We start from the raw sequence: 24,615 nt of genomic DNA, 5'->3' as shown, positions 1-24,615 counted from the left end.
GTTTTATATGAACCAAAAAATGGACTGATTGACAACCTTATATCCGTTAGTACCTTATTTAGATGAATGATTTTACTTTGATTTTATTCTGTCTTTATTATGGAGGGTTATGGGTTTTGACTTTATGCTGACTGTATCATGGATGAGAATGCCATGGATGTGACGTGAAGTTTATGGTAAACCTCATCATGGACTTGCTCTATGGTGCTGGTTAATCATTCATGGTGCTTGCCTGCTGAAATGTAATTGAATGGATGATACAAAGTCATCAATACTAAAATTTTAGTTACATGAGATCATTTATGAGAGGAGTGCCTTTTTAGTTGTCTAGGGTGAATTCATTGATTAAGGAAAAGTTGTTGGGTTGGTCAGTTAGGATACCATGCACGCCCAACACATTTTGTTATGGTAATCATGGCAGTGGGACTTTAAGAGAGGCTGATAGAGTATAGATATTGCATGATGAGATATTATATAATAAAGCATAAGCATATAGTCTTCTAATTGAATCCAGGTATTGTCAATCTCAAACAGAACTTGTGATCATAGAAGCTCTGCTTATGCTATGATCCACTATGCTCTTGTACCTTTGTAGGCAGATCATTGGCATGTTAGTCCTTGATGTTCTCTCATGTGTTTACAGACTATATATGTAATTGTCCCATAGATTGTAACATTATTAACTTGCTATTTCAATCCCTTAGGGCATGTTCATTTTGACCAACAAGTCGAAGGATAAGATGGATGTGGACAATGGATCTATCTATATATGCATTCCTTAAGTCCTTATGTTGGAAGGATGGATCATTCTGGAGGGATAACTTGAAGATTCAGATTATTCCTCATTTTTGCCCTCCTAAATCATGAGGATCAAGGGAAGGATGGATGAGAATAATTATTTAATTACAAAATTACTCCTTTTGTCCTTATAAACATATTATCCATATGGTGATTATTTGTCATGGATTCCCTTGCGCTCTACCACCACAATCACAAAGAGTTTTGTTGTGTACTATTGCCTATGTACTTACATCATCTACATGACCACAACATTAACATCGACAACTGTTTGGACACCAATTTTGTCATTTATTTCTTCTAATGTCTACTTTTCAAAGAAAAAAATATGATTAATTAAACTTTTTAAATTTTATCATCATTGTATCATATCACCATCTATATTTACTGTGACATATCATTGATTTATTCTTTTTCATTATGTTAATTCATACAAAATTATATTACAAAATAGTGTGATGTGTAGTTTGAAAATTTTATTTATTTCAAAATTATTTTATAATTGAAATTTGATTCATAGATAATATTCATTAAAAATATGAAATTATTCATTTTATCAAAAAGAAACATCAACAACCCGGGGCAATGACAGAGTGCATTCTCAGTTTATCAGACATCTAAGTATCGAGCCCTAGCTTCAGTGAATTAATGAATGAATTTCCCTTAATGGGCGTCCACTGCGAGCGCTTCCCGATTTATTATGGTTGCCGTGGGGCCGGCCGGTCACCCAAGATTAGTCGATGTATGTTGGATATTTGTTGCCAATTAAAAATAAGAAAAGAAGCATCAACAAAATAATTAATTTTCATTTACGAAATTGTAAATTATTGTGTGGATTGTGGAAGATAGTTGGATGGAATGGAAGAGAAAAGAGTGTACAAGTTATAGATAAAGTGGTTTGTTGTCTTTTTATCAAATATAATTATCCATCATTTGACTTGTCCTTTCAACTTAATTATCCATCATTTGACTTGTCCTTTCAACTGAACAAGTTTAAGGGTGAATGTATTTATGCATTATTCTATCCATCCGTCCAAACTATCAGACATAAGGATGAAACAATCTCCATTCAACCACTCATTCGTCCATCCATCCATCTTCATTCATCCCTCAACTTATCCATCCTTTCAACTGAACAAACGATTAAAGGGGTTTAAGCAAATATAGGTTATTCTTGTTCATTGCAGTGTGAGTTAAAGGGAAATTTGTTTGAGTAAAACCATTTTAGCATTATTAAAGTCAGACCATCTAAGCATTACATTTCAATGAGACAATCTTGGAAGAAAATCTAGAACTAGTGAACCTGCATGTGAGACATACATGTTATATTTGAGATGTCCTAAAGGCAATTGCCTTAAACGTTGTCTTATTTATTTGATAAATAAAATTCACTATTTGAGTGTGCATTCTATATGTATGTGATTCGATCTTAAATTGAATTAATGAAGTCCACAATACAATGCATGAGAGAAATTATGATTGAATCACAATTAATGGGTATTTCATCACGTATAATTATTTACGTATTGGAATCTTCCCTAATCGATAAATTGATGAAATTGGACATTATCAATTTTGTGAGAGTATCACATGTTATACTCCTTGGTTTATCCAAGTAGTCGATCCTCGATGACCAGAACTATACAGATGTTGAGAGTTAATATGTAGATGTTAGTTAAGGGTAACTAGTTCATTGAATGTGACCTACTATGAGACTTCATGTGGTTCTTTACATGTCGATGAAGATTTCATTGCAGCTCGAGTGCAAGTTTCCTTATACTAGAGGTATTCAAGTCATGTTAGTCACGGAGACTTTTGACATCTTAGCATAACATCTCCTATGAGGTGTTGGTCTGGATGATTGGGTATAAGTCAATATGCTTGAAAGTGTTTGAATAGCCAAAAGAGAATTCACCACTCCTTCTATAAGGAAACATATACCCTATATAGCCTCTTGTCAGGATGTTACTCATAAGTCTTTGACTAAAGCAAACATGTTAAGAAGATGGTCTTCTTGGACATATGTTTTTGAGTAATTTGAATCCACAAGATAAGGAACTACAACTTGGGCTAGGTGCGACGTAGTTTGCCTAGTGGGGACTGACATATAGACCATATCTTGAACCAAGTGAGTGTAAAATGAGTAAAAGGAACCGACACATTGATAACTATAGTTGCTGAAGGGTTCAAAATATATTCTGAAGTCAACTGTGATTTTCCGGTCAATGGGATCATGATTTACTACTAGGTGTCACATGATCAATTCATAATTAATAGTTAATTATAAACGATCAACATAACTGGAACCATTGGGTCACACACTATGAGTATGTCTTAAAGACTTAAAAATAAGTTAAAGAATAATATTCTCAAAGGGAGAGAAATTAAGTCTGGTTGGACTAGACGAAGGGCAAATATGAAAAGTATTTGTCGTGACGGAAGCACTAATGGGCACGTCTCTTGTAGGCAAGTTGAGTCTACTCATGTAACATGAGTTTGAGTTTTATGTTCACGCTTCTTGTAGGTAAATTGGAATAACACATGTGATGTGGGCTTGGGCGTGGACCTCAAGCCTTAATGAAGAGGTATAAAAGACCTCTCTATGGAGTAAGAGGTTAAGAGTTTTAGTTTTTGTTTTCCTCTTGCTTGTGCCGCCGCCCAACCCAAAGTCGCCACCCCCATTTGGTGCCGCCTCCTACCTTGTGCCGCTAGGTCCAATTGTTGGCTAGCCAAGGCTCCCCTTGTGAAGGCTTCCTCCGTGTGCCGTCCAAACCGTTGTCCGACTTCCCTCTTGTGCTGCCGGTTCCTCTTGGTTGGTGCCGCCAACTCCCTCTCTTCTCTTGTTCCGTTTCTTTGATTTGGCTATTACCAAGCAGAGACGCAACTTGTGACTTGCGAAGTCATCTTGAAGACAACTTGGCGTGGATGCTAATAGAGGTAAGTCTTGTGAGACTTGCAAGTTGATGTATTTTCCTCTAAACGTCATAAGAAAGGTATTACTTGTAAACTTGTCTTGATCTATGATTATGTCTTCCACATGTATGGTCTTGTCGTTTTGGGATGCGTGTAATCTTTTTAAGAAAATCGTTTTCGCTTTCACTGCGTGTTTTATCGTAAACATATGTAATTTTTCACGTAAATCCCAACACTACATACCATTTTTTAAACTGATTTTTGTGCAATGAAACTGTTAGTCACTAAATACATGTTCAAAATATGCTGATTTTGAATGGGGACCATGTTCTAATTGAGTTTGTTTCATTTTTTTATGCTCAATCTTATTGTGTCCCACTTGCAGGCACCAGATTTGCTGACAATGTTGTTTAAGATAGGTAAAAACTCTTCACTTTTGTCACTCTCATGCTACTATTCTCTTATTTTGGGAATGCTTGTACTGTAGTTAGCTGCATTATCTGTGAGGCCGAAGTGCTACTGCTTTGAGATATGTACATTAATCCTTCAGCTCTAAGAACAATATATTGCAATAAGGCTCATATAATCTTTAGTTCATTCAGAGCACAAAATCACAGACAATGGATCATCTCTGACTTCCAAGATGACTTGTTTTTGACAGCCATCACTTTATTTATGTTTTTTAAATCAATTTTTACCAAATGACATCTATTTTCTGAGATGTTTCAATAACTTCCATCAAACCAATTGATTCACAGGCCAAACTTGTAACCCAGTGAAACATAGTTTGTCAAAGTTGATGAGTGATTCAATTTCTAGAAGACATGTTCAGTTCAGTAAACCTTAGCAACTTGGATGAAGTTTCTTGCTCTTTCCTTCCACTGTAACTAAACTGAATAAGAGTAAAAAATCAGCTATATGGCATGATGGCAAAATTTGTGTAGTACAAATTTAGGTTTAAAATTAGAAAAAACAATTCAGTTAGAAATGTAAATTATATTTCTACAAGTTTCTAAAAGTTGTAGATTTTAGAGTTGTTAAGATAGTAGGAAAAGTTATATAGAAATTGGTTATTTGTTTAAAAATTGTAATGTTAAGTTAGAGATTGAGTCACAATTAAGTCATAGTTGAACGTCGCTACCAATCATCATCCCTGTCAATCCTTAAGAATGACCAATCTCCCCACCTCACAGTAGAGCCATACTAGGCTCTGAAGGTTGCTGCCAACCATCTTCCTTGTTACTCCCTAAGGCAACTTAGTTCTGTCAATCACAATAATTAACACCTTCGGGCTCCATCCACATCATAACCGACTCTTTTCCATCTTCACTTTTGATGAGAACCACTGTCCTCCGAGGCCTCAATGCTAATGCCCAAGCTGCAACTTCCCTAATTCTGCATTCTGTGTGTGCTTCCTCCACAAGTAGATCTAGGCATATTTTAAAATTTCATATCGGACCGAGAGGCACGGGCAAAACATCTCCTTTTGCCCACCGATCAACATGACGATGATACTGGAATGTCCCACACCTTTGTAGGGCCTTGCACGAGGCGCCCGCATGAGTCCCTATGGCTATTGCGAAGGCCTCGCATGAGCCGCAGGGCTTGTGCGAGGTGAATTTTTTAATTTTTTTTTTTTCTAATTTTTTATATTTTAATGATTAATTCTTTCTCCTATTAATTCTTTCTCCTTCTTCCTTATATGTTTTTTTTTTTATTTATATGACTTTTTAAATTTTTTTATTATTTCTTTTCTCAAAAAAATATCCTCCATAAAATGATTAAAATAAATTAAATAAGAATTTAGTTTAAACTTACTTAATCCTAATCATTATATCTAGACTTTAATTAATCCTAAATTAAATTGTACTCAATTCTAATTTTTAAAATATTAGTTTAATATTGAAAAGTATTACATATTTTTAAGCAACTAATTGAAAAATATCGAGAGTAAAAATAAGATCTACACATGATATTTATTGACTTAGAAAAAACTTATGATAGAGTTCAAGAGAAATTATATGGAGAATTCTAGAAAAGTGAGGTGTTAGCGTAATATATATTAAACTGATTAAATATCTATATGAGGAAGTAATGATTGAAGCATTTTCCATAAAGATAGGGTTACATCAGAGATCAGCTCTAACTCTCTATCTTTTTACGGTAATCATGACGAACTCACTAGACACATTCAAAACACAATACCGTGGTGCATGTTATTTGGAGATGATATTGTTTTGGTAAATAAGACATGTGAAAAAGTAAATGCTAAACTAGAATCTTGGCAGTAAATACTAAAAGTGAGCCTTTAGGTTAAATAGAGTAAAAATAGAATATATGAAATTTAAATTTACCAATATTAGACGTAATAAGACAATTGTTAAGATAGGAGATGATAAGTTGTCCAGAATCAAAAGCACTAAGTATTTAGGATCATTTTTGTAAAATAATGAAGGGATTGAGAAAGATGTCTTACATAGAATATAAGTAGATAGTTGAAATGAAGGAGAGCGTCGGGTGTTTTATGTGATCATAAAGGAACTCTAAAACTTAAAGGGAAGTTCTACAAAACGACGGTTAGACTGACTATGTTATATAGTGCTGAATGTTGGACTATGACTCGAGCACATGAGAAGAAGATGAAGGTTGCAGAGATGAGGATGTTAAGGTGGATGCGTGGATATACAATGATGGACATAATAAGAAATGTGAGTATTAGAGAAAAAGTCGGAGTTGCATCTATTGAGGGAACTCCGAGTGACACATTTAAGATGTTAGGACATGTACTTAGATGGTCAATAAATGCTCCAGTTAGACAATGTGAAACTATGATAAATACACACATCAAACGAGGAAGAGGAAGACCCAAAAAGACTTGGTTAGCAATAATAAAATAAGATAAAATTTATTTAAGTATAGATGATGATATAGTAGGGGATAGAGCCCAATGGCGTAGAAACATCCATATAGCCAACCCCACCTAGTGTGATAATGCTTAGTTATTATTGGTATTAGTTTAATATAATAGTAAGCATTTATAGTTATTTTTTAATTAATATATTTTATATTTAGAAAAGTACCAAAACTGTATCGGCATGGCATGATATAATATCAAAATCTTATTGTTCATGTCATTAATCGAACCTCCGACACCGTCTAAAATTTTAAACAATGTTCCAGGCACCTTATTGCCGTATATGATCTTGTGATCATCACTGTGATGACCTAGTGCATCAATAGTTGTGTTCAAGTTCGATCTCCTGCACACCACTTGCGAGAGCCTGAACCAGTAGTCACACTCCAGCTGCCTTCCAATCTGTCAACTGGCAGTAGAATAAGAACTCCTTCCTTGCACCCTTGAAGTGAACCTTGCACACTAGTGTCGCCTCAATCACTTGAGACTTAGCCCAGCCATCTCTTCCGGTCATTATGTGGATAGAATTGGTGTAATATGACCTTGAGTTACAACAACAATGATGCTAGAATCTCTATTCTCTCTTTAAATATTAAGTCTCTTTAATTAACAAGTGGGCCTTGCTCATTAAAGAAATAAGAAAGTTTAAGTAGGGAGCCAATTCACTTGATCTAATGTAAGGTTGGCTTTAGATATGATCTAAGAATCCTTGCAATTTTAAATTGCAAGAGCAGATTTGGTGGAACTATCTTGTAGATTGATAGAGATTTGTGCGTACATTTGCAACTCACTTTTGAAAATTACTTTTTTTTAATATATTGGTTACTTCATAAGTTCTATATTTAATTAGTTTCTTTACATAATGGATGTATACCATTATCATACCAATTCATATGAAAGAGAAAAATAGCATATATTTAATTTATCTACTTTTGACCTAGTAACCATCATACATATTTTAGTTCATGAAATAAATTTATCATTTATAAAAAGATTTATAGTGTTTTTCTCTATACTTGGGTTAATTAGAGCTGTTAGACGGGCTGACTTGTAGTGTGGCGGGCCCGCCATTTGGCGGGGTGTGCTGATCCATCATCTTGACATGTTGGGAAATCCCCAACCCAACCCATGGCGGGTTGCAGGTTATATGGGCCAACCCACAAGCCCATCAAAAAAATAAAATAAAATAATATATATCAAAGATTAATATTTTTTAAATTTGGGTTACGAGTTAGGCGAGTTTAGGGCTTATGACTTTCATGGAACCTTAATCAAGCATGTTTTTGTGTGTTTATTATCTTTGAAGATTCCTGTCTACAAAGAAATTGTGGAAGGATAAATGATTTGGTTATAGTTTATTAATTTTTTCCTTGACTAAGAGTAGAATTCATATTTATTTTTCTAAAATTTAATTGCACAAAAGGAGCACCTCTTAATCTCTCATTCTTGCTTCTTCTATTTATTTGAGAAAAATTTCCTTAGAGAATTTTTTTTCTCAATCCGCGGGCCAACCTAAGCCCCCCGCGGGCATACCTGCACAGTCACGAGCCTGATTGGTCGGCCCACCTAGACTCACCTTTAAATGGACTTAAATTATTTAGTGGGGTGAACTATACCGACGGGTCTAACTCAAATTGATGGCTCTAAGTTTAATCATAATCCATCATTTAAATTAAAAACAAAACAAATTGTTTTCTTCATTATACCATGCAATTATACTTTTTAAACATGATTATTAATAATCTTAGACTGATATGATGTGAGAAAATACCACTATTATTTTGACAAATGCGAGGGATGTAAATGTTAGTTGCAAAGTGTCTATTAGGAATTAGCCCCTCTACCTATATAAAAGTTAATTGATAAAGGTATATTATAAGTAGGTTCTTTATTTCTTACATATTTACAGATGAGCCTTTTACACATGCTATAGTTAGATTGAACTCTAAGATAAAGTGACTCGATCTTTAGATGCTTTGTGCTCTTAGAAGACATGAGATTTAAGATTGTATTCATTTTTGTTTGATTTTTACTGTATAGCTTCAACAACTTTAGTGGAATATCCTAGCTTTATCGGATGCTTAATCCATCATCTATCTATATAGTATAATGTGCACAATGTAGGGTGATCTAAAGATAAGATTTTCTTGCAGCACCCTCTTATGTAATGTAGAATTTTTATATTTGCAATCTGATAGTCATGACATGGATTCTTTTGAAAGTGTCTCATCACATTAACAATAAAATGCCGAGTCTGGTGATTGTTAAATAATATAATTTTCTTCTAGCCTTCTGTGTTTTGGATCAATTTGTCTTTTAAGTTGTCAAATAAAGTAGAACATAGAATGATCCATAATACTCATGTTATTCCATATTGTCGAAGAGCTAAACTAAATTTTCCAAATGGATCTTTTGGAGATTTCTTCAATCAATATAGAGATTTCTTTAGCTTACATAAATCGGTATGAGGTTGCTTTATATAGACTTTGTCAAAAAGCAAGATGACATTTTTATGTCAAGTTAATTAAGAGGCGACGGCGAGATCCCTTCTAGCTGCTCTAAGACTATGCAGAGCCCTTGACTAGGGGTGCAGAGAGAACTCTAGTTTGGGGGTGTGGAGAGTATGATTTAAAATCTCGAGCTGTGCAGTCAATCGTAACAATACGGTTTCAGTATTGTTTTGTACCATGCCGATATGATTTCGGTATTTTTTAAATATCAAATATATTAATTAAAATAAAAAATAATTTAAATATTTTTAAAAATTAAAAAAATATTTAAAAAAGGAAAATATATTTGAGCACTATTATATGGTAAATAAATATAAATATAAATTTTATTATATATTTTTAAAATTAAAATAAATAGTATATATGTAATGGGATAGATTTAATAGGATTTGATTAAGTCTGTTTAAATTATCTCATTTACAGTTAGGAGTTGATTGAATTTATTAATCAAAATGATAGTGGGATGTTGTCGCGACCAACAAAATGGGTCGTCGCGCGCCCTTGGGCGTGTGCCTCTCCGCGGGGTCCCAAGTGCACGCCTCTTTGTCACGACCCTCGGGGTTGCAATGCTTCCGGCAACCCCTATGGGTTCGCCGCGGTGGCGGCCCGTGGTGCCTTTGCCGACCGCGGTTCTGGTGTTGTGCCGGGTGGAATGGTAAGTTTTGCCTGGGATAGAAGGGTATTTTAAACCTTGGTTGAGAGTTCGTTGGTTGGAGGGGAAGCAAAGTTCTATATTTGGGAAATTTCGGTATGGCTTCTTTCTGACATCCCGGATGGTAGTCTGAGCTCTGATGGCTTGCTGGAGCTGGGAAGATGGTTGTCACATACTGAGCACACGCATTGATAGTGAGATGGGCTAGGTTAGCGTGCAAAAGGGAGGCAAATTAGAAATTTGAACTCCAAAATGATTGCCTCCATAGAGCCAAAACCAGTGGGCTGCAGGCTTGGGCCTATCATACTGGGTTGAAGCTTGAAGATTTGGGCTGTGACTGGGATCTAAAGCCAGGTTGGTACTGGTTTTGCTGGGCCGGGTTGTGGATATAGCCCAAGCAGACTGGCCTGCCAAGGAGTGGGCTGCTCTTCTCTAGCTTCATAAGTTGGGCTTTGGATGCTGATGGGCCTTAACAACTGGATCATAACAGACTAGGCTACCCAATCCAGATTGGAGCTGTCGGTGTTGCAATTCATGGACACCACAATTCATGGACACCACGTGGCGCTTCCGTTTGCTTCCTTTGGATGAGTGGTTGAGTGTGTATGAAGAGGTTAAGGAATATTAGTTGTGTGAGACTGGATGTATGGCTGAATGGACTTGATTGAGCTTGCTATATATATATATACAATAACAACAATAATAATAACAACCAAGTCTTTTCCTACTAGGTGGGGTCGGCTATATGAATCCTTTTACGCCATTGAGCTCTATCTCTTATTATATCATCATCTATATTAGTATGTATATATATATATATACTTTTATCCAAAAAAAAAACGAGTCTCAAGCTAGTCAACACTAAAAATCTTGGCGTACCCCTTTATCACCATGTAGTCTTTAAGACTATCAGTAGCTCCATCTTGTGAATGTTAAATAGAAAAAATTCATCTGCGACCCACAATGCACTTCCTTGGATAAAGAGAAACTGTCCCAACTATCAAAATACAAGATAACCCTATTTTTAGTAGATTTGATTTAGAAAATCTGAATTATTTAATAGAAAGGAATGATTGCTTTTGTCTCAGGTGCCAACAAGATTGACATTTCTTTAATTTTTTCCACTTTTTACATCCACTTGGATAGTTTCAAGTGCCAACAAGTATGGGTTGACACAACCATTGACTATTACTGATATTACGTTGGTATAGGTTAAGTGTCACTATCTTGTCTTTGTCGAAACAATTTCGGTACTGATTGCAACCAAACCTATCTTGGTACCATCTGGAATAGATCAAGATAAGGATGCTATCTTCCTGTGACTCATCATCTCATGATTCTGTTTGCCAATAATAGGGAGAAGATGATGCACTAGATTCTATATGCCAATGATAGGAGGAGATGATGCACTATAGAAATACTACGGAGAGGAAGCATCAATCTGAGAACTAGCAACAATAGAGATGCTAGAGAAGAAGACACCTCGTTAACATTGTTTATGAGTCAAAGAGGAAGGGTTGTTGTCTTGCAGACATAAGAGTCAAAAAAAGAAGATGATCTATGTTTATTGTATCATATGTCGGAAATTGCAAGTAATGGTAGAAGAGAGGAAGAACAAAGGTTCTACATTGTAGACCCATTCGTTATTTGCTTTGTCAAGTATAAGGATGATCCGATAACCATTAGTGGAGTGTTGTCGAGGCTGAGTATACATTATTTGTTAAGCAAGAGATCCACTACAAGATTGAATAAGTACAAGTTGGAGGTGGTGTTCAAAAGCAAGAAAAATGAGATGCAACTTTCTGGTCACATATTCTATTATTTGGCTCTTGGCTCTTGACCTAAACTTTCCTATATATCATAACTCAAATAGAGTTGAAGACCATAAACAAAGGAAATAACAAACTCCTATAATAGCTGAAAAAGAGAGAAAATTGTCCGAAATCAATTATACAAGACATCGATGCAATTTATAATTGAGAACATAATGAAAGTAAGGAGACTTCATCACGTTCTGATATTACTGTCCGACATGAAGTTCAAAATCATGATAGTGATATTGATAGCAGTGCAATTTCTCGGAGGCAATGATAATGGAGATGTGGTGAAACCTATTTTCCTTTAATTCCAACACTTGAGCTAGAGGCTTGTCCATAACTATGACAATCGTGGTGCTAGAAAAATTAAGAGCCACTATCAATGAACTCAATATAAGGGTGGTAAATCGTCCCCTCGGATGGGTCTAGTGGCTAGTGCATGAGGTGTTGCCACAATGAGGTATGGGGTTCGAATCTCGGCAAAGCCGGGGTAAATACCTCCCTTATGTGCTAGTCACTATTCCAAAGGCTAGTAGCCGCCCGTGATTTACCTCCTCCGTGTTGGCCCTGGGACGGGTTGGCGGGGGCGCTGGGGGCGAGCGTATTCTCCTTTTTGCCACAATATAAGTGTGGTAAACCAAATCATGTCCATAGCTACGACGATATATAGGAGACCCTAGCTTTGACCGTAGGATTGTGGGGATCGATAAAGGGGGGTAGGGTGAATATCAATCGCGTTGTTCGTTCCTATTAGATTAGTACTAGCAGTGAAATATAAATAAACATAGACACAACTCGAGAATTTACATGGTTCCCAATCCCCTAGGGTTAATACATCCAAGGTCTATGCACAAGTGACAGGCGGCCTATGCACAAGTGACGCCTGTCCACTAAGTCTTCTCCTTTCTGGAATTTTTCCGGATTAATCAAGCAAAAAGCATATGAAAAGTAACCACAATACTTGTAATGAAATACACACAAACTTGTATCCAGAAGCTTTGAACGTCTTGGACTCCACTTGGTGCGCTTCCTCGGTCACATGAGCAAAGTGTTGTTGCCTTTCCTTCGAGCATAGAGCAGGGGAACAAAATAGTAGTATTGGAAGATTGATGCCTCTGAACAATGATCTGCAGGTTCTTTTATAGTACTTGATTGGTAGACCGATAAGCCTCATTCGATCGAACGGATGTTGTCAAATCTGACCTCCATGACCGAGTTCATTGTGATCTGGATCGAGCCACGCAATCTCGTCGTTATCATCGTTATCAGGTTTATCGATTGATCGAAAAAATTTTCTAGTCGACTGAACCAAGCCACATCACCGAGTCCAAGTTCAAACCCGGACCCAGTTAACTAAACCCAACCAGTCGACCAAACCAGTGGATGGGTTAACCGAATTGGCATGGGTCCGATTCGACCCGGGTCAAATTTGGTTCACTCCAAACTTGGTCTAGCTGTGTCTGATTGTGCTCGTCTGCTCTCCGTCTTGCTTCTAGTTCCAAGTTCATGCAAGACACATACAAATACAACAAGCAAATCTAATCATGTAAGTCTACTTGACCTATTAGCTTACCTCTTGCTCGGAGTCACTCCAAGACTTCTATCTAGAGTTCACTCCCCTAAGATTTTCCTTGCCAAGCATCCAATCACCTTGATCTACTTGGATTTGCCACTTGCCAGACATCTGGTCATCCTTGATCTATTTGGACTTTCCCTTGCTAAGCATCAGGACTTGTCACTTGCTACATATATGGTCATCCTTGACCTGCCTGGACATTCCCTTACCAAACATCCGATCAACCTTATCTAGTTGGACTTTTGCTAGTCATCCAATCAACCTTGACTTGATTAAACTTTTCTTTTGCTAGTTATACGGTCAACCTTGACTTGACCGGACTTCATTTTGCTAGTCATCCGGTTAATCAAGACCTGACTAGACTTCTCTAAGGCCGGTCCTAATAATTTTTAGGCTTGAGTTCAACTTTAAAAAAAAAATCCCTAAATCATGATGTGTGTTCATATTCGTTTAGTTTCATAACAACTTTTTCAAACTAAATCAATACCAAAAGCTAAACAATACACAATAGTCAAAATATTTTTATTATAATCGAATAATAAGAAAAACATGCCTAAAATGATCGCTTAAAAACAATCCACTTTACAATTTTAGAGTTAAAAAAACTAATTAAGTCTATATAATCAAGTTGTTTAGTATTTCTTTTTCAATTGATTGTTAAGACCCGTGTAAGCTAGAGAGGGTGAATAACTTTGATTGCTTCATCTTGATTTCATATTCGTCTACAAAAGATTAACATGCAGCGGAAATCAAATACACAACGAAAGAAAACATAAGCACAGGGCAAATCGATTTTATTTGTAATTTAGTGACTCAAATTATGTCAATCATTGTATCCTTCATTGGCTAACTAACTATGCTTGCTTCTTGAATACTTACCGTGAAAACAAAAAATCTTGCGAGAAAAAACTGAATATAATAGCCATCTTCTATCACTTTCCTCCCCATTTTGCAGAATTCTCTTATAATGTGACGTATTGAAATGTTTGTTAGCACTATCTTTATGAAACACATTATAGACATCTCTCTTTGAGCTCTTTCTACTAAAAAGTCTCTAATTATGATCAATATTGTTCCACTTTCCTGGATCATCAAAGCAAGTCTCCCGATTCAAGTTCTCATGTTGAACATACTTATTGTCTTTCTCATTATCATTCAATTCATTCACATTGACACAGAACTTCTTCAATATCAATCTCATTCTCATCCAATTCATTATCTTGTTCTTTACTAATTGAATTATCAACTACGTTCCAACTTGCAATTGCTTTTTCGTTTGAAACAAAGTAATTATTGATAACTCCAACTTATCTTTGAATTATTTTTCAATCTTTAGTTTCCTTTTCTTTTTTTTTAGATCCGGACATGTACTTAGGAGGTATGATTAACCTAAGAATTCAACAAACAATTCGAAGGAATGTCACATATACTTTTACTTATATTGCAATTTTGTGAGATATTTATTCAAAATTTAGTAAGCATATGAATCAATGCCTCATCTTAATGAAGATTTCTTATAATAGATTAATATAATTCCTATTATTATCATAAAGTAGTGAAAACAACAAAAACTCAAACTAAAAGCTCACTTTATCTTCTTTGATTGGATAATCTACAAAATTAATGGAGTCATAAATATTTTTTCCAGTCAATTCTAGATCTCAAAGAACATACACAAATCTTGTTTCATCTATTAAACAAGTCGAAATATCTACTCCTACTTTTAAAAGAAAAATATTCTAAACTAATAATAAAAAAAAAGCAAGAGGATGAAGAAATCAAACTTTCAAGGTACTAAAAAATGATTTTACCATCAAATCTTTCATTGCTTTTTAAGAATTGAAAAGGGGAAAGATGAAAAAAAAAAGTTCTTTGATCGGTTTGTGAGAAGGATTAAAGTGCAAGGGATTATATTGGACAAATTTACACTGCTATATAATAGTTTTTTTTTTTCAAAATTATCCGAGTCGGATGACTCTTTTGCCTCCTAATAGGCACGACTCTAGACTTCTCTTTGCTAGTCATCCAGTTAATCTTGATCTGACTAGACTTCTCACTAACAAATATCAGGTCTTGTTTGGATCAACCCTTGGTGACACAAATATATTATCAAACATTGAAACTATAGAGGCTGATTGCATTAACAATATCTTCCTTTTTGATATTTGAAAATACTCTTAAGTTAGACTTAGGTTTTAAGGATCTTATGCTAAACTGAGAGGTTATAAATTTATCTAAGTCTTTCTCTCCTCTTTTGACATACATCAAAAGGTCAATTATCTCAGGCCCTCCTTAAGTTTTGCACCACAATCACAATGTTTTCCTTAGTCAAAATTCTTACCCATACCTCTGAAAGACCATTATATTTTCAAAATTTTCTTTGAAAATAGTTACTTAACTTTTAACATTTTTGAAAATATCTTTCAAAATTTTTCAACAAATATGGTTTTTGAAAATATTTGCAAAATATTTTTTTTATAGAATAATTTCAAGGAGTTTTTGAAAATATTTTGAAAGTCATGTTAAAACATATTTTCAAAAATAATTTCAAAGTAATTTTTAAAATAATTTCCAAACTTTTTTTAAAATGATCTTTCAACGAAAAAAATGCTTGTTGAAAACATTTTTCAAAATCATATGCGAAAAATATTTCGAAATCTTTGTTAAAGGAATTTATAAAATTATTTTTAAAATTTTCAAAATACTTCTTTCTTTTTCAAGATATTTTGAAGATGTGATTAATTTTGAAAAATTCCCTTAAAAATTAGTCTTTCAGAAAGTACCTCGCCTTTAATCTAACACACCCTTAGGACGTCCTTGTTAATCACAAGGAAGACATACCTATGTGTCTTAGCGTTATAGAAATTCAAAGTTGACTTCAGGATTTAAACTCTAAGTGTTGGTCAACAAGTATCATTTTCAAAGGTATATAGATTTTTGAAAATATATATATATATATACCCAATCAATTATGAATTTTATTAAACATCACTATGTTAATTACTATTTTGAAATTACTATTAGAAAATAATCCTATAGATTTTGAAACAAATTTCAAAATATTTTCAATGTAATTGTCTTTATCCTCTCACCCATTTTATGTGTCTCAATGCATAGAATACATGGTTGCCTTATGAGTTTTGTGAGATGATTTTTCAAATTTACTTAATTGACGTTAAGTTTGAATTGGGGAAGGTTGTGTGACCTTGGGTTATATTCAAGTTTAAACGACAGTTAATTAAGTGAACATTTCTAGACTTGTCTTCTAGGTCGTGGCGAGACATAGAGCCTTCTCAATCGAATCAATGACCACTTACACAAAACCAATTCAAGAAATTGAACACTTAACTTAGTGCAGAACCCTAGTCTAACTAGTTTAGGATACAGTGAGATAGCTTCAGTTAGTTCCTCTTAGTTGAGTGCACCAAGTAGGATACTCCTTATCCAACCCAGACATACTTAGACTAAGTTTCCCTAATGTATGATCATCTCACTGAGTCTTGATACTATGTTGTCAAGATCAGACAACCCTTTTTCCTATCTAACCGTTCTATAATAAGCAATTAATTTAAGATTAGCACGTATGACATGACATAAATAGACATGGTAATTAGATACAAGTATGCGTGTACATAGAAAATATGCAATATGTCGCACAAGTCGATAAAATAATTATTGGTTTCTAATAATATATCAAATTCTCGATTTGATACATTTCGTGTTAATCTGCGAATGTGTCAATCCATTTTGACATATTTTTTATTTTTATTAAGTTTATTATTTTCTTGAGAATAATTGTGTTAATTAGTTCCATAGTAATTCAGTTTATGGATTTTAGATTTGTGTTTGATTTAGACTTGTAATTCAATTCTATGTTTTTAATGTTTGTAATTTTATTTTTCAAAGTTGGTATTTCTAATTTTAAATTTTTTAAAAGTTAAAGATTAATTTCTTAAATTTATATTTGAATCAATCATTATTCCATAATTAAAAGGTACTTTATTATAATTTGGTTTGAGTTTTAAAATTTAGATTTTTAATATTTAAATTTAACTTTTTAACATTAAAAGATTTATTTTCTTGAGTTTTAGAATTTAATTTTGAATTTTGAATATTTGAATTTTTAAGATTAGAATTTTTTTAACATTTGAAGTTTTATTATTTGAATTTTTAAAAATTAATTTCGAATTTTTAAAATTGGAATTTATTAGCAAATCTTGATTAATTAATTTATTATTTAAATTCAAATTATTTAATTTAAATAAATTTGATTTGTTCAAACTAAATTTATCTTTAGAATTATTTTGGTTATTAATTAAATTAACTTTATTTTGATGGGTTGAATTATTAATTAAATTAATTGAATTAGAATTGTTTAGATTAACTTTATTTGATTAATTAATTTATTAATTAAATTTGGATTAATTAAATTTGAATTATTTAAATTAACTTTATCTTAATTAATTATATTTTTAATTAAATTTTGATTAATTAAATTAGAAGTATTCAAATTAACTTTATTTTGATTAATTAATTTTTTATTTAATTTCTAATTATTTAATTTAATTACATTTGAATTGTTCAAATTTTAATTATCTTGATTGAATAAATCAAATATCCTATCATAATTATAATTAATTTGATCTAGATCTAGCTTGATCTTGATTAATTTTGTTTTTAAAATTAACTAATTTTAAATTATTAATAATCAATTTTGAATTCTTCAAATCAGAGTTATCTTTATTATTTAAATTTGAATTATTATTTAAATTTGATTTTTTTTTCTCATCTAACTTATCATTCAAATTATCCTCTAATTTATTGCAATAATTTGAAGTTAAATTATCATCCATTTATATATTTTCATAAATTCTAAACTTACTGACCTAGATCGTTTTTCCTAGACTTCTTTGTTTTCTTCTTCAAGCATTAGTTCTTGTAATGTCTGGCTCGCTTGCACTAGAAGCACACGTTATGCTCTTTGTTCCTTCGGACTCCTGACATCATATTCTCTTTTGTCACCGGTTATGTCATCCGAATCTTATGAGTGAAACACTTATTTTTTAGTGTCCTCTCTCCCTATACTTAAATCATATTATATGGAACTTAAAATTTAAATCTTAATTCATACCTTTGCTCCCCCTCAATCTCTGACCTCTTTGCTCCCTTGGCGGTTAGTCCGAACAAGAGTCTGTTGGGTCACTTCGGGAGCTAGAAAGGGGGGGAGGGGTGAATAGCTCGTCGCGCTTGTTTGCTTGCTTAAGATGACGATGATGCAGCGGAAAACCTCACAGCAAGCTCACAACGTTAACACCAAGATTTACTTAGTATCCACCTCAAGAAGAAGTGACTAATCCAAGGATCCACAGACACGAGCACTTTTTATTATGAAAAACACTCCTTCTCGGTAACTACCAGAGGTGGAGAAATCTCGTACAAACTCACACAAGCATACAACTCGAAACAAGAAGTAAAAGTAAACAATACAATGAATAACCTCTCTTGTTCGATCTCGTGTAGCTTGTAGATGCCTCTTAACTCTTGGAAGTGCAGCAACACTTGTACCCAAGATGCTCCAAGAACTGGCGGAAGACTCGTGAGCTCGGTGGAGAAGAATCGGGGAAGATTTTCGTGTAAGCGCTACATTATTTGAACTCGCTGACGCCTTTATATTCCGCGATCTAGGACTCTCAATGGATTGGGCCTCCTCCCAATCGATTGCCACGTCAGATCCTAGTGATCCCAGCTGTCCAAAACTTGCATCCTGCGCAACGGGCATATCCCAATCGATTAACCAATCGATTGGGGAGGCTTGAATCAATCGACCAATCGATTTAGAACGCCTCTGTGCTCTCACTGGAAAATGCCTGAATCGATTGACCGATTGATTTAGCCTTTTTCACATCCTTGTGAGAAATCCAGCCCCAATCGATTGACCGATCGATTGGAGTTGCCCAATTGATCGGCTGATCGATTGGGAATCTTTCTGTGCTCGCGAGAAGGTACCCAATCAATCGGTTGATCAATTGGGCTCTGGTTCAATCAATCACCTGATCGATTGACCAACCCTAACTTGCCTAACTCAAGTCTAGGGTTCCCAAACCTAACATCCAGTCAACTTTAACCTGTTGGGACTCCTCAATGCCTAGCATCCGGTCAACCTTGATCTGCTGGGACTTCTTCACCAAGTGTCCGGTCAATCCCTTAACCCACTTAGATTTTTCTCCTTGTACCAAGTATCCGGTCGATCCTTTGACCTACTTGGACTTCCAATCACCAGATGTCCAATCATCCTTGACCCACCTGGATTTCCATTGTCTGGCTTCACTCACTAGGACATTCTTACTGCCTAGCTTCACTCACTAGGGTTTTTACTTGGCTTCACTCACCAGGACTTCCCTTCTGCCCTGCTTTACTCACCAGGACTTTTACCTAACTTCACTCACTAAGATTTTCCTTCTGCCTGACCAGGACTTTCAACACCAAGTGTCCGGTCAACAATGACCCACTTGGATTTCCCTCTTCTGCTAACCTTCCCGTTGGTATCCTTGCCTAACCTCCCGTTAGGACTTTCCCAGTCAAGTATCCAGTCAAGCTTGACCTACTTGACTCTTCTTCTTGTCAACCTGGTCAACCTTGACCAATTTCCCAAACGGACGATTGCTCCTGCAATCTCCATACATTGTCAAAACAATTTTCATATATTGCTAAACATCGAAACTCACACATTACGACTCAAGTTTGAGCCAATTTAAGTTTAGTCAACTTGGTCAACCTTGACCCAAGAGATATTGCACCAACAGAGTCGACTATCTTTGATACAGTTGTAGGATCATGGAGATCGATAGAGGAGGAAGAGCCCGGGGGGGGATATCGATAGACACAACTTGGGGTTCACTTAGTTACCAACCCCCATAGTTAGTACATTTAAGGCCTATGCACAAGTGACACTTGTCTACTGTCTTCTCCGTTCCGAAACCTTTCGTGAGTTGGAGAAATCTCTTATGAATTTAATCAAGCATAAAGTATATGAAAAGTAATAACAATGCTTGTAATGAAATACACACAAACTTGTCGATCGATTTGGAAGCCCTGAGCGTCTCACACTCCTAGCGCTTCTCCAGTTGTCTTTCCTTCGAGCGCATAGCAAGGGAACATCATAGTAGTATTGGAAGATTGATGCCTCCAAACTCTAATCTCGAGGGTTTTTTTATAACACTTAATCGGTAGACCGATTAACCTTGTTCGATCGACCTAACTTGATAAAATCTAATCCCCACAATTGACTTCATCACGATCTGAACCAATCCACGCGATCTCATCGTTATCAGGTTTATTGGTCGATCAAAAAATTTTTCCGATCGACTGAACCAAGCCATGTCACCAATTCCGAGTCCGGACTCAAACCTAGCCAACCAAACCCAACCGATCCATTGAACCGGTTTGGGTCTAGTTCGACTCGGGTCAAGTTCGGTTCACTCGGTTGCGTCCAATTGTGTTCGTCTGCTCTTCATCTTGCTTCTAGCTTCAGGTTCCTACATGACACGCATATAAACACGATAAGCAAAACTAATCTTGTAAATCTACTTGACCTAACAAACACCACAAGCAAAACTAATCTTGTAAGTCTACTTGACCTACTAGGCTTACTTCTTACTTAAAGTTCACTCCTCCAAGACTTCTACCTAGAGTCTGTCCCTAGGGTTTTTCGATTATTAAGCATCTGGTCATCTTGACCTGCTTAGATTTGTCACTTACCAAACCTCTAGTCATTCTTGACCTGCCTGAATTTTCCCTTGCCAAGTATCCACTCACCTTGACTTGCTTGGACTTGCCACTTGCCACTTGCCTGATATTCGGTCATCCTTGACCTGCTTGGGCTTTTCGTTACCAAACATCTGGTCACTGTTGAACTGCTTGGACTTTTGCTAGTTATCCGGTCAACCTTAACCTGACTAGACTTTTTTTTATTAGTCATCTGGTCAACCTTGACCTGACTAGACTTGTCACTTCCAAACATCAGGCTCTATTTGGATCAACCCTTGGTTAAACTTACCAAACACAAGTATATTGTCAAATATTATAACCTTGGAGACTGATTGCACCAATATTGACTGATTATGATTGAGGTTTATTATACTTATAGCCTGATTTTGATGTATCATTGATCATACCGATGATATAATATTTCAAGGATCTACTCATATTCATATTGATATACTTGTGCTTCTTCTTCCAATTTTAGTTGCGCCAGTCCAAGTTTAATCCTCAAGGTTAATCAAGATGGACATATGAAGAAACTAATTCCAGTGCCAAATGTCATAGAAGCAGTATTTTATATAGATCCTGAAAATCATGAGGTTTACTTGGATGTTAAGTACTGATGTTCCTCTCAAATGCTCAATTCTCATTTTGATATAGCAAGGACGTTGGAATGTCTTTTTTTTTTTTTAACTTGTGGCTCTAAAATTTCAATTGAATCAACTTTCCGAGTACTAGATTCTTATATCTGTTATCCAGCTGAGAGGAAGATGATTATAGGAGTAAAATTGAGTGTTGCCATGGTGAAATTGTACCCATTTTTAGTCGGAAACTGAAACTCATACATGTAATGATTGTTTGAACCTTACCTCTTAGTACCCCACTTTTCACTGTTCACAAATGACAGATAGCTGAACTTGTAAATCAATTGGGTTTACAAGTGTAGTATGGTCAGCAGAAAAGGCCAACTATATCAAATGAGTGCCTCTGAGAATGAACCGGAGAGGGGGGAAAATGGGGGATCTGTTCAGAGAGCGATCAAGTAGAGCTTTCCTACAAAATGGTACCTTAGGTCCTGCCATGGAGTCCTTTAAAAATGCATTCTTTTGGGCCGTTTTGAACCTCGGCCAGTTATTTTAGTGGACTCATCCTGTTAAAAACTTTCAAATGACCTTGATCTATTGGTCTTGAAATAGTTGTTTTGTGGACTGCTATATATGCCAATGGTAAAAAATATTTTCCCAAATGTTTTATGTTTTTTTTTTTCTTTTCGCTGAGGATGATTTGATTTGCCCTCCACACACACAGATTTGTTATTTTGCCAACTGAGCGTGCAGGGCGCTCGGAAGTCTGAGTAGGTTGTGGACGGGTTGGGCAACATAAAATTACTCTCTCTCTCTCTCTCTCTCTCTCTCTATATATATATATATATATATATATTCATTGTATTTTATTTTTGTGCTTATAATGCTGCACTCTATAGCAAACTTACAAGACCCATAATCTGTGCACATTTTGTTGTGCTTTTACTTTATCGTTTACTTATACTTATTTGAGTTATATTATATGCTTCAGAACTGAATGCTGTGATCCGCTAAAAGTGATCTGAATTAGTAGTTCCTCTTTTAATATTTTCTGGGGGAGACATCAATTATCACTTAACACTTACCTTAAAGATGTCTTTTGAATAGAAAAAAAAATGTATGACCTCCATGACAATCTCGAAACCAATATACTTTAACTACCAACCACTATATTATAGATGAATCATTTTCAAAAAATGACCTTCCATTCCTATCTTATGTTAATGGCTTAAAATTGTGCCTCATAGCAGTACTCTTATGTAGATAGGCGATGCAGTTTCACATTACATCTTTGTGGAAACTTCATGAGAGCATGATAAGTTTCTTTTTTTTTGAAGAGACTTATTCCTTTTATTTGTATGAATAGGATCTGGATTACTTCTTCGTGAACTTCCACATATTTTGGATGGTATTGCAAAATTGAAAGCACAACCACAGGATCACTCTAAAGCCTCTTCGGCACCAAAGGTAATAAGTTTTGGGCTATGTTTGTACTAGAATTTTTTTTGCCCAAAAATCAAAATAGATAATTAGCCTGTGTAAGTTGTGGGCACGCTCCTTGCACATTCATCCATATCTCTTCCTTTTTTTCCTGTAGTTGACCAACGACGAGTCATGTCTATCATTCGACCAAGATGCTAAAACAATACACAACAAGGTAACTTCATGACTGCCGCGTCCATGGTTTCTTAAATGAGATTGGATCTACTCATGCATCATTGGCCAGGTAATAGATATTACATTGGTATGAATGATTAGAACACTCTTTCAGGTACGAGCATTTGCAGATTGGCCAGGAACTCGTGCTAAGTTTCAAGTGATTGACATGAACGGTAATGCCAATGTGGTTGAGATAAAGATCACTACAACTAGGATCTCTGATGCCACTGACGTTGATGGAGGTGGAAATGAGATAATTTACTCTCGTAGCGCATTGCTTGTCCCATGCGCTGGCGATTCTTGGCTTGAGGTGGATTGTAACTGAATACTTTGTTGTTGAAGCTATGAAGGCTTGGATTTGGACAATACTTGATGGTTTCTTTTGTATTTGGCTGCCAGGTTCTAGAGCTTCAACCTCCTGGGAAGAAGGTCATGAGTGCACGAGATTTTTGGAACGGCTTGCGGGGGCAGAAGCTGAAACTTCCTCAGAAGGCTCTTTCACATATTTGAAGGCACTGGCAATAATTTCTTCCTGGTTGGATTTGTTGGTGTTGTTATTGTTTCTTCAATTGCTTTAATATTCTTGAGAAATCAGTAGTCTCTTTACATCCAAACTTTCATTAAAAAAAATCTAAATTGTTTACTATTTTCTGAGACAGCTTATATATTTTAATAATTTTAATTTTGAAAAAATATTCTTCAGCTCTATTTTATAACATATGATATTTACTTTACTAGAAAATTTATTAAAATTTTCAGTTGAGTTTTCAATTGGTTTTCTGTTTTTAACTTCTAATACTAGTGACTTTTAATACTAGTTTATAGCATATATGTCTATATTCTAAATAACAAATATTTTTACCAAAAATAAAAAATGCTTAAAATGGAAGGAATAATTGAATATGATTTATGTTTATAGGTAAAATATCTTTAACCCTTGTATTTTTTATGTTTTAAGTATTTTGCCCCATATGTAAAATAACATTTAACCCTATTTGATCAAAAATTAGATGTCAGAAATTTTGTATGAGATAATTCTGTTCTCGTCTCTTTATCATTGTTTGATAATAATTTTAAAAGGGGAAATTATATTAAATTGATTATTATATCCTCGGGTAAAAATTTTTATAAAATTTATACATGTATCAGCATAAATTATAAAAAATAACAATTCTAAAAAGGATAATCAATTAAAAATTCATTTCACCATTCTTATCAAATTAAAAAAAACTAGAATTCTAGAATTTTGAATCAAAATTAAATGCAAATAGAGTTCATTATTAAAAATCTCTTCATCATCAAATAAATGTAGTATATAATGAAGTATGAATGATTTTGGTTTATCAATTTAAAATTCTAGTTCTTTTTTTTGATTTGGTGAAGATAGTGGAATGAATTTTTGTCTAGTTATGACTTTTAGAGTTGTTAATT

The 24,615-nt window shown here is 34.7% G+C and overlaps 1 protein-coding gene across 6 annotated transcripts in view; it reads left to right on the top strand.

The window, feature by feature from the left end:
* LOC122045562 (methionyl-tRNA formyltransferase-like) overlaps nucleotides 1-23,838 on the top strand; it is a 42,454-nt gene extending 18,616 nt beyond the window's left edge. For all 6 annotated transcript variants that reach the window (XM_042605838.1, XM_042605837.1, XM_042605839.1 and 3 more), the window contains 5 exons: nucleotides 4,097-4,130; nucleotides 22,892-22,992; nucleotides 23,123-23,182; nucleotides 23,297-23,494; nucleotides 23,584-23,838. In XM_042605838.1, coding sequence (XP_042461772.1) covers nucleotides 4,097-4,130; nucleotides 22,892-22,992; nucleotides 23,123-23,182; nucleotides 23,297-23,494; nucleotides 23,584-23,694 — 504 coding nt within the window. In that variant the 3' untranslated portion in view covers nucleotides 23,695-23,838. The remainder of the gene's footprint in view (nucleotides 1-4,096; nucleotides 4,131-22,891; nucleotides 22,993-23,122; nucleotides 23,183-23,296; nucleotides 23,495-23,583) is intronic.
* The last annotated feature ends 777 nt before the right edge of the window (nucleotides 23,839-24,615 follow it).

This window comes from Zingiber officinale, chromosome 2B, assembly GCF_018446385.1.
Source record: "Zingiber officinale cultivar Zhangliang chromosome 2B, Zo_v1.1, whole genome shotgun sequence".
Taxonomy (NCBI): domain Eukaryota; kingdom Viridiplantae; phylum Streptophyta; class Magnoliopsida; order Zingiberales; family Zingiberaceae; genus Zingiber; species Zingiber officinale.
The sequence above is the reverse complement of the archived record's forward strand: the minus strand, read 5'-3'. Positions and strand labels throughout refer to the sequence as shown.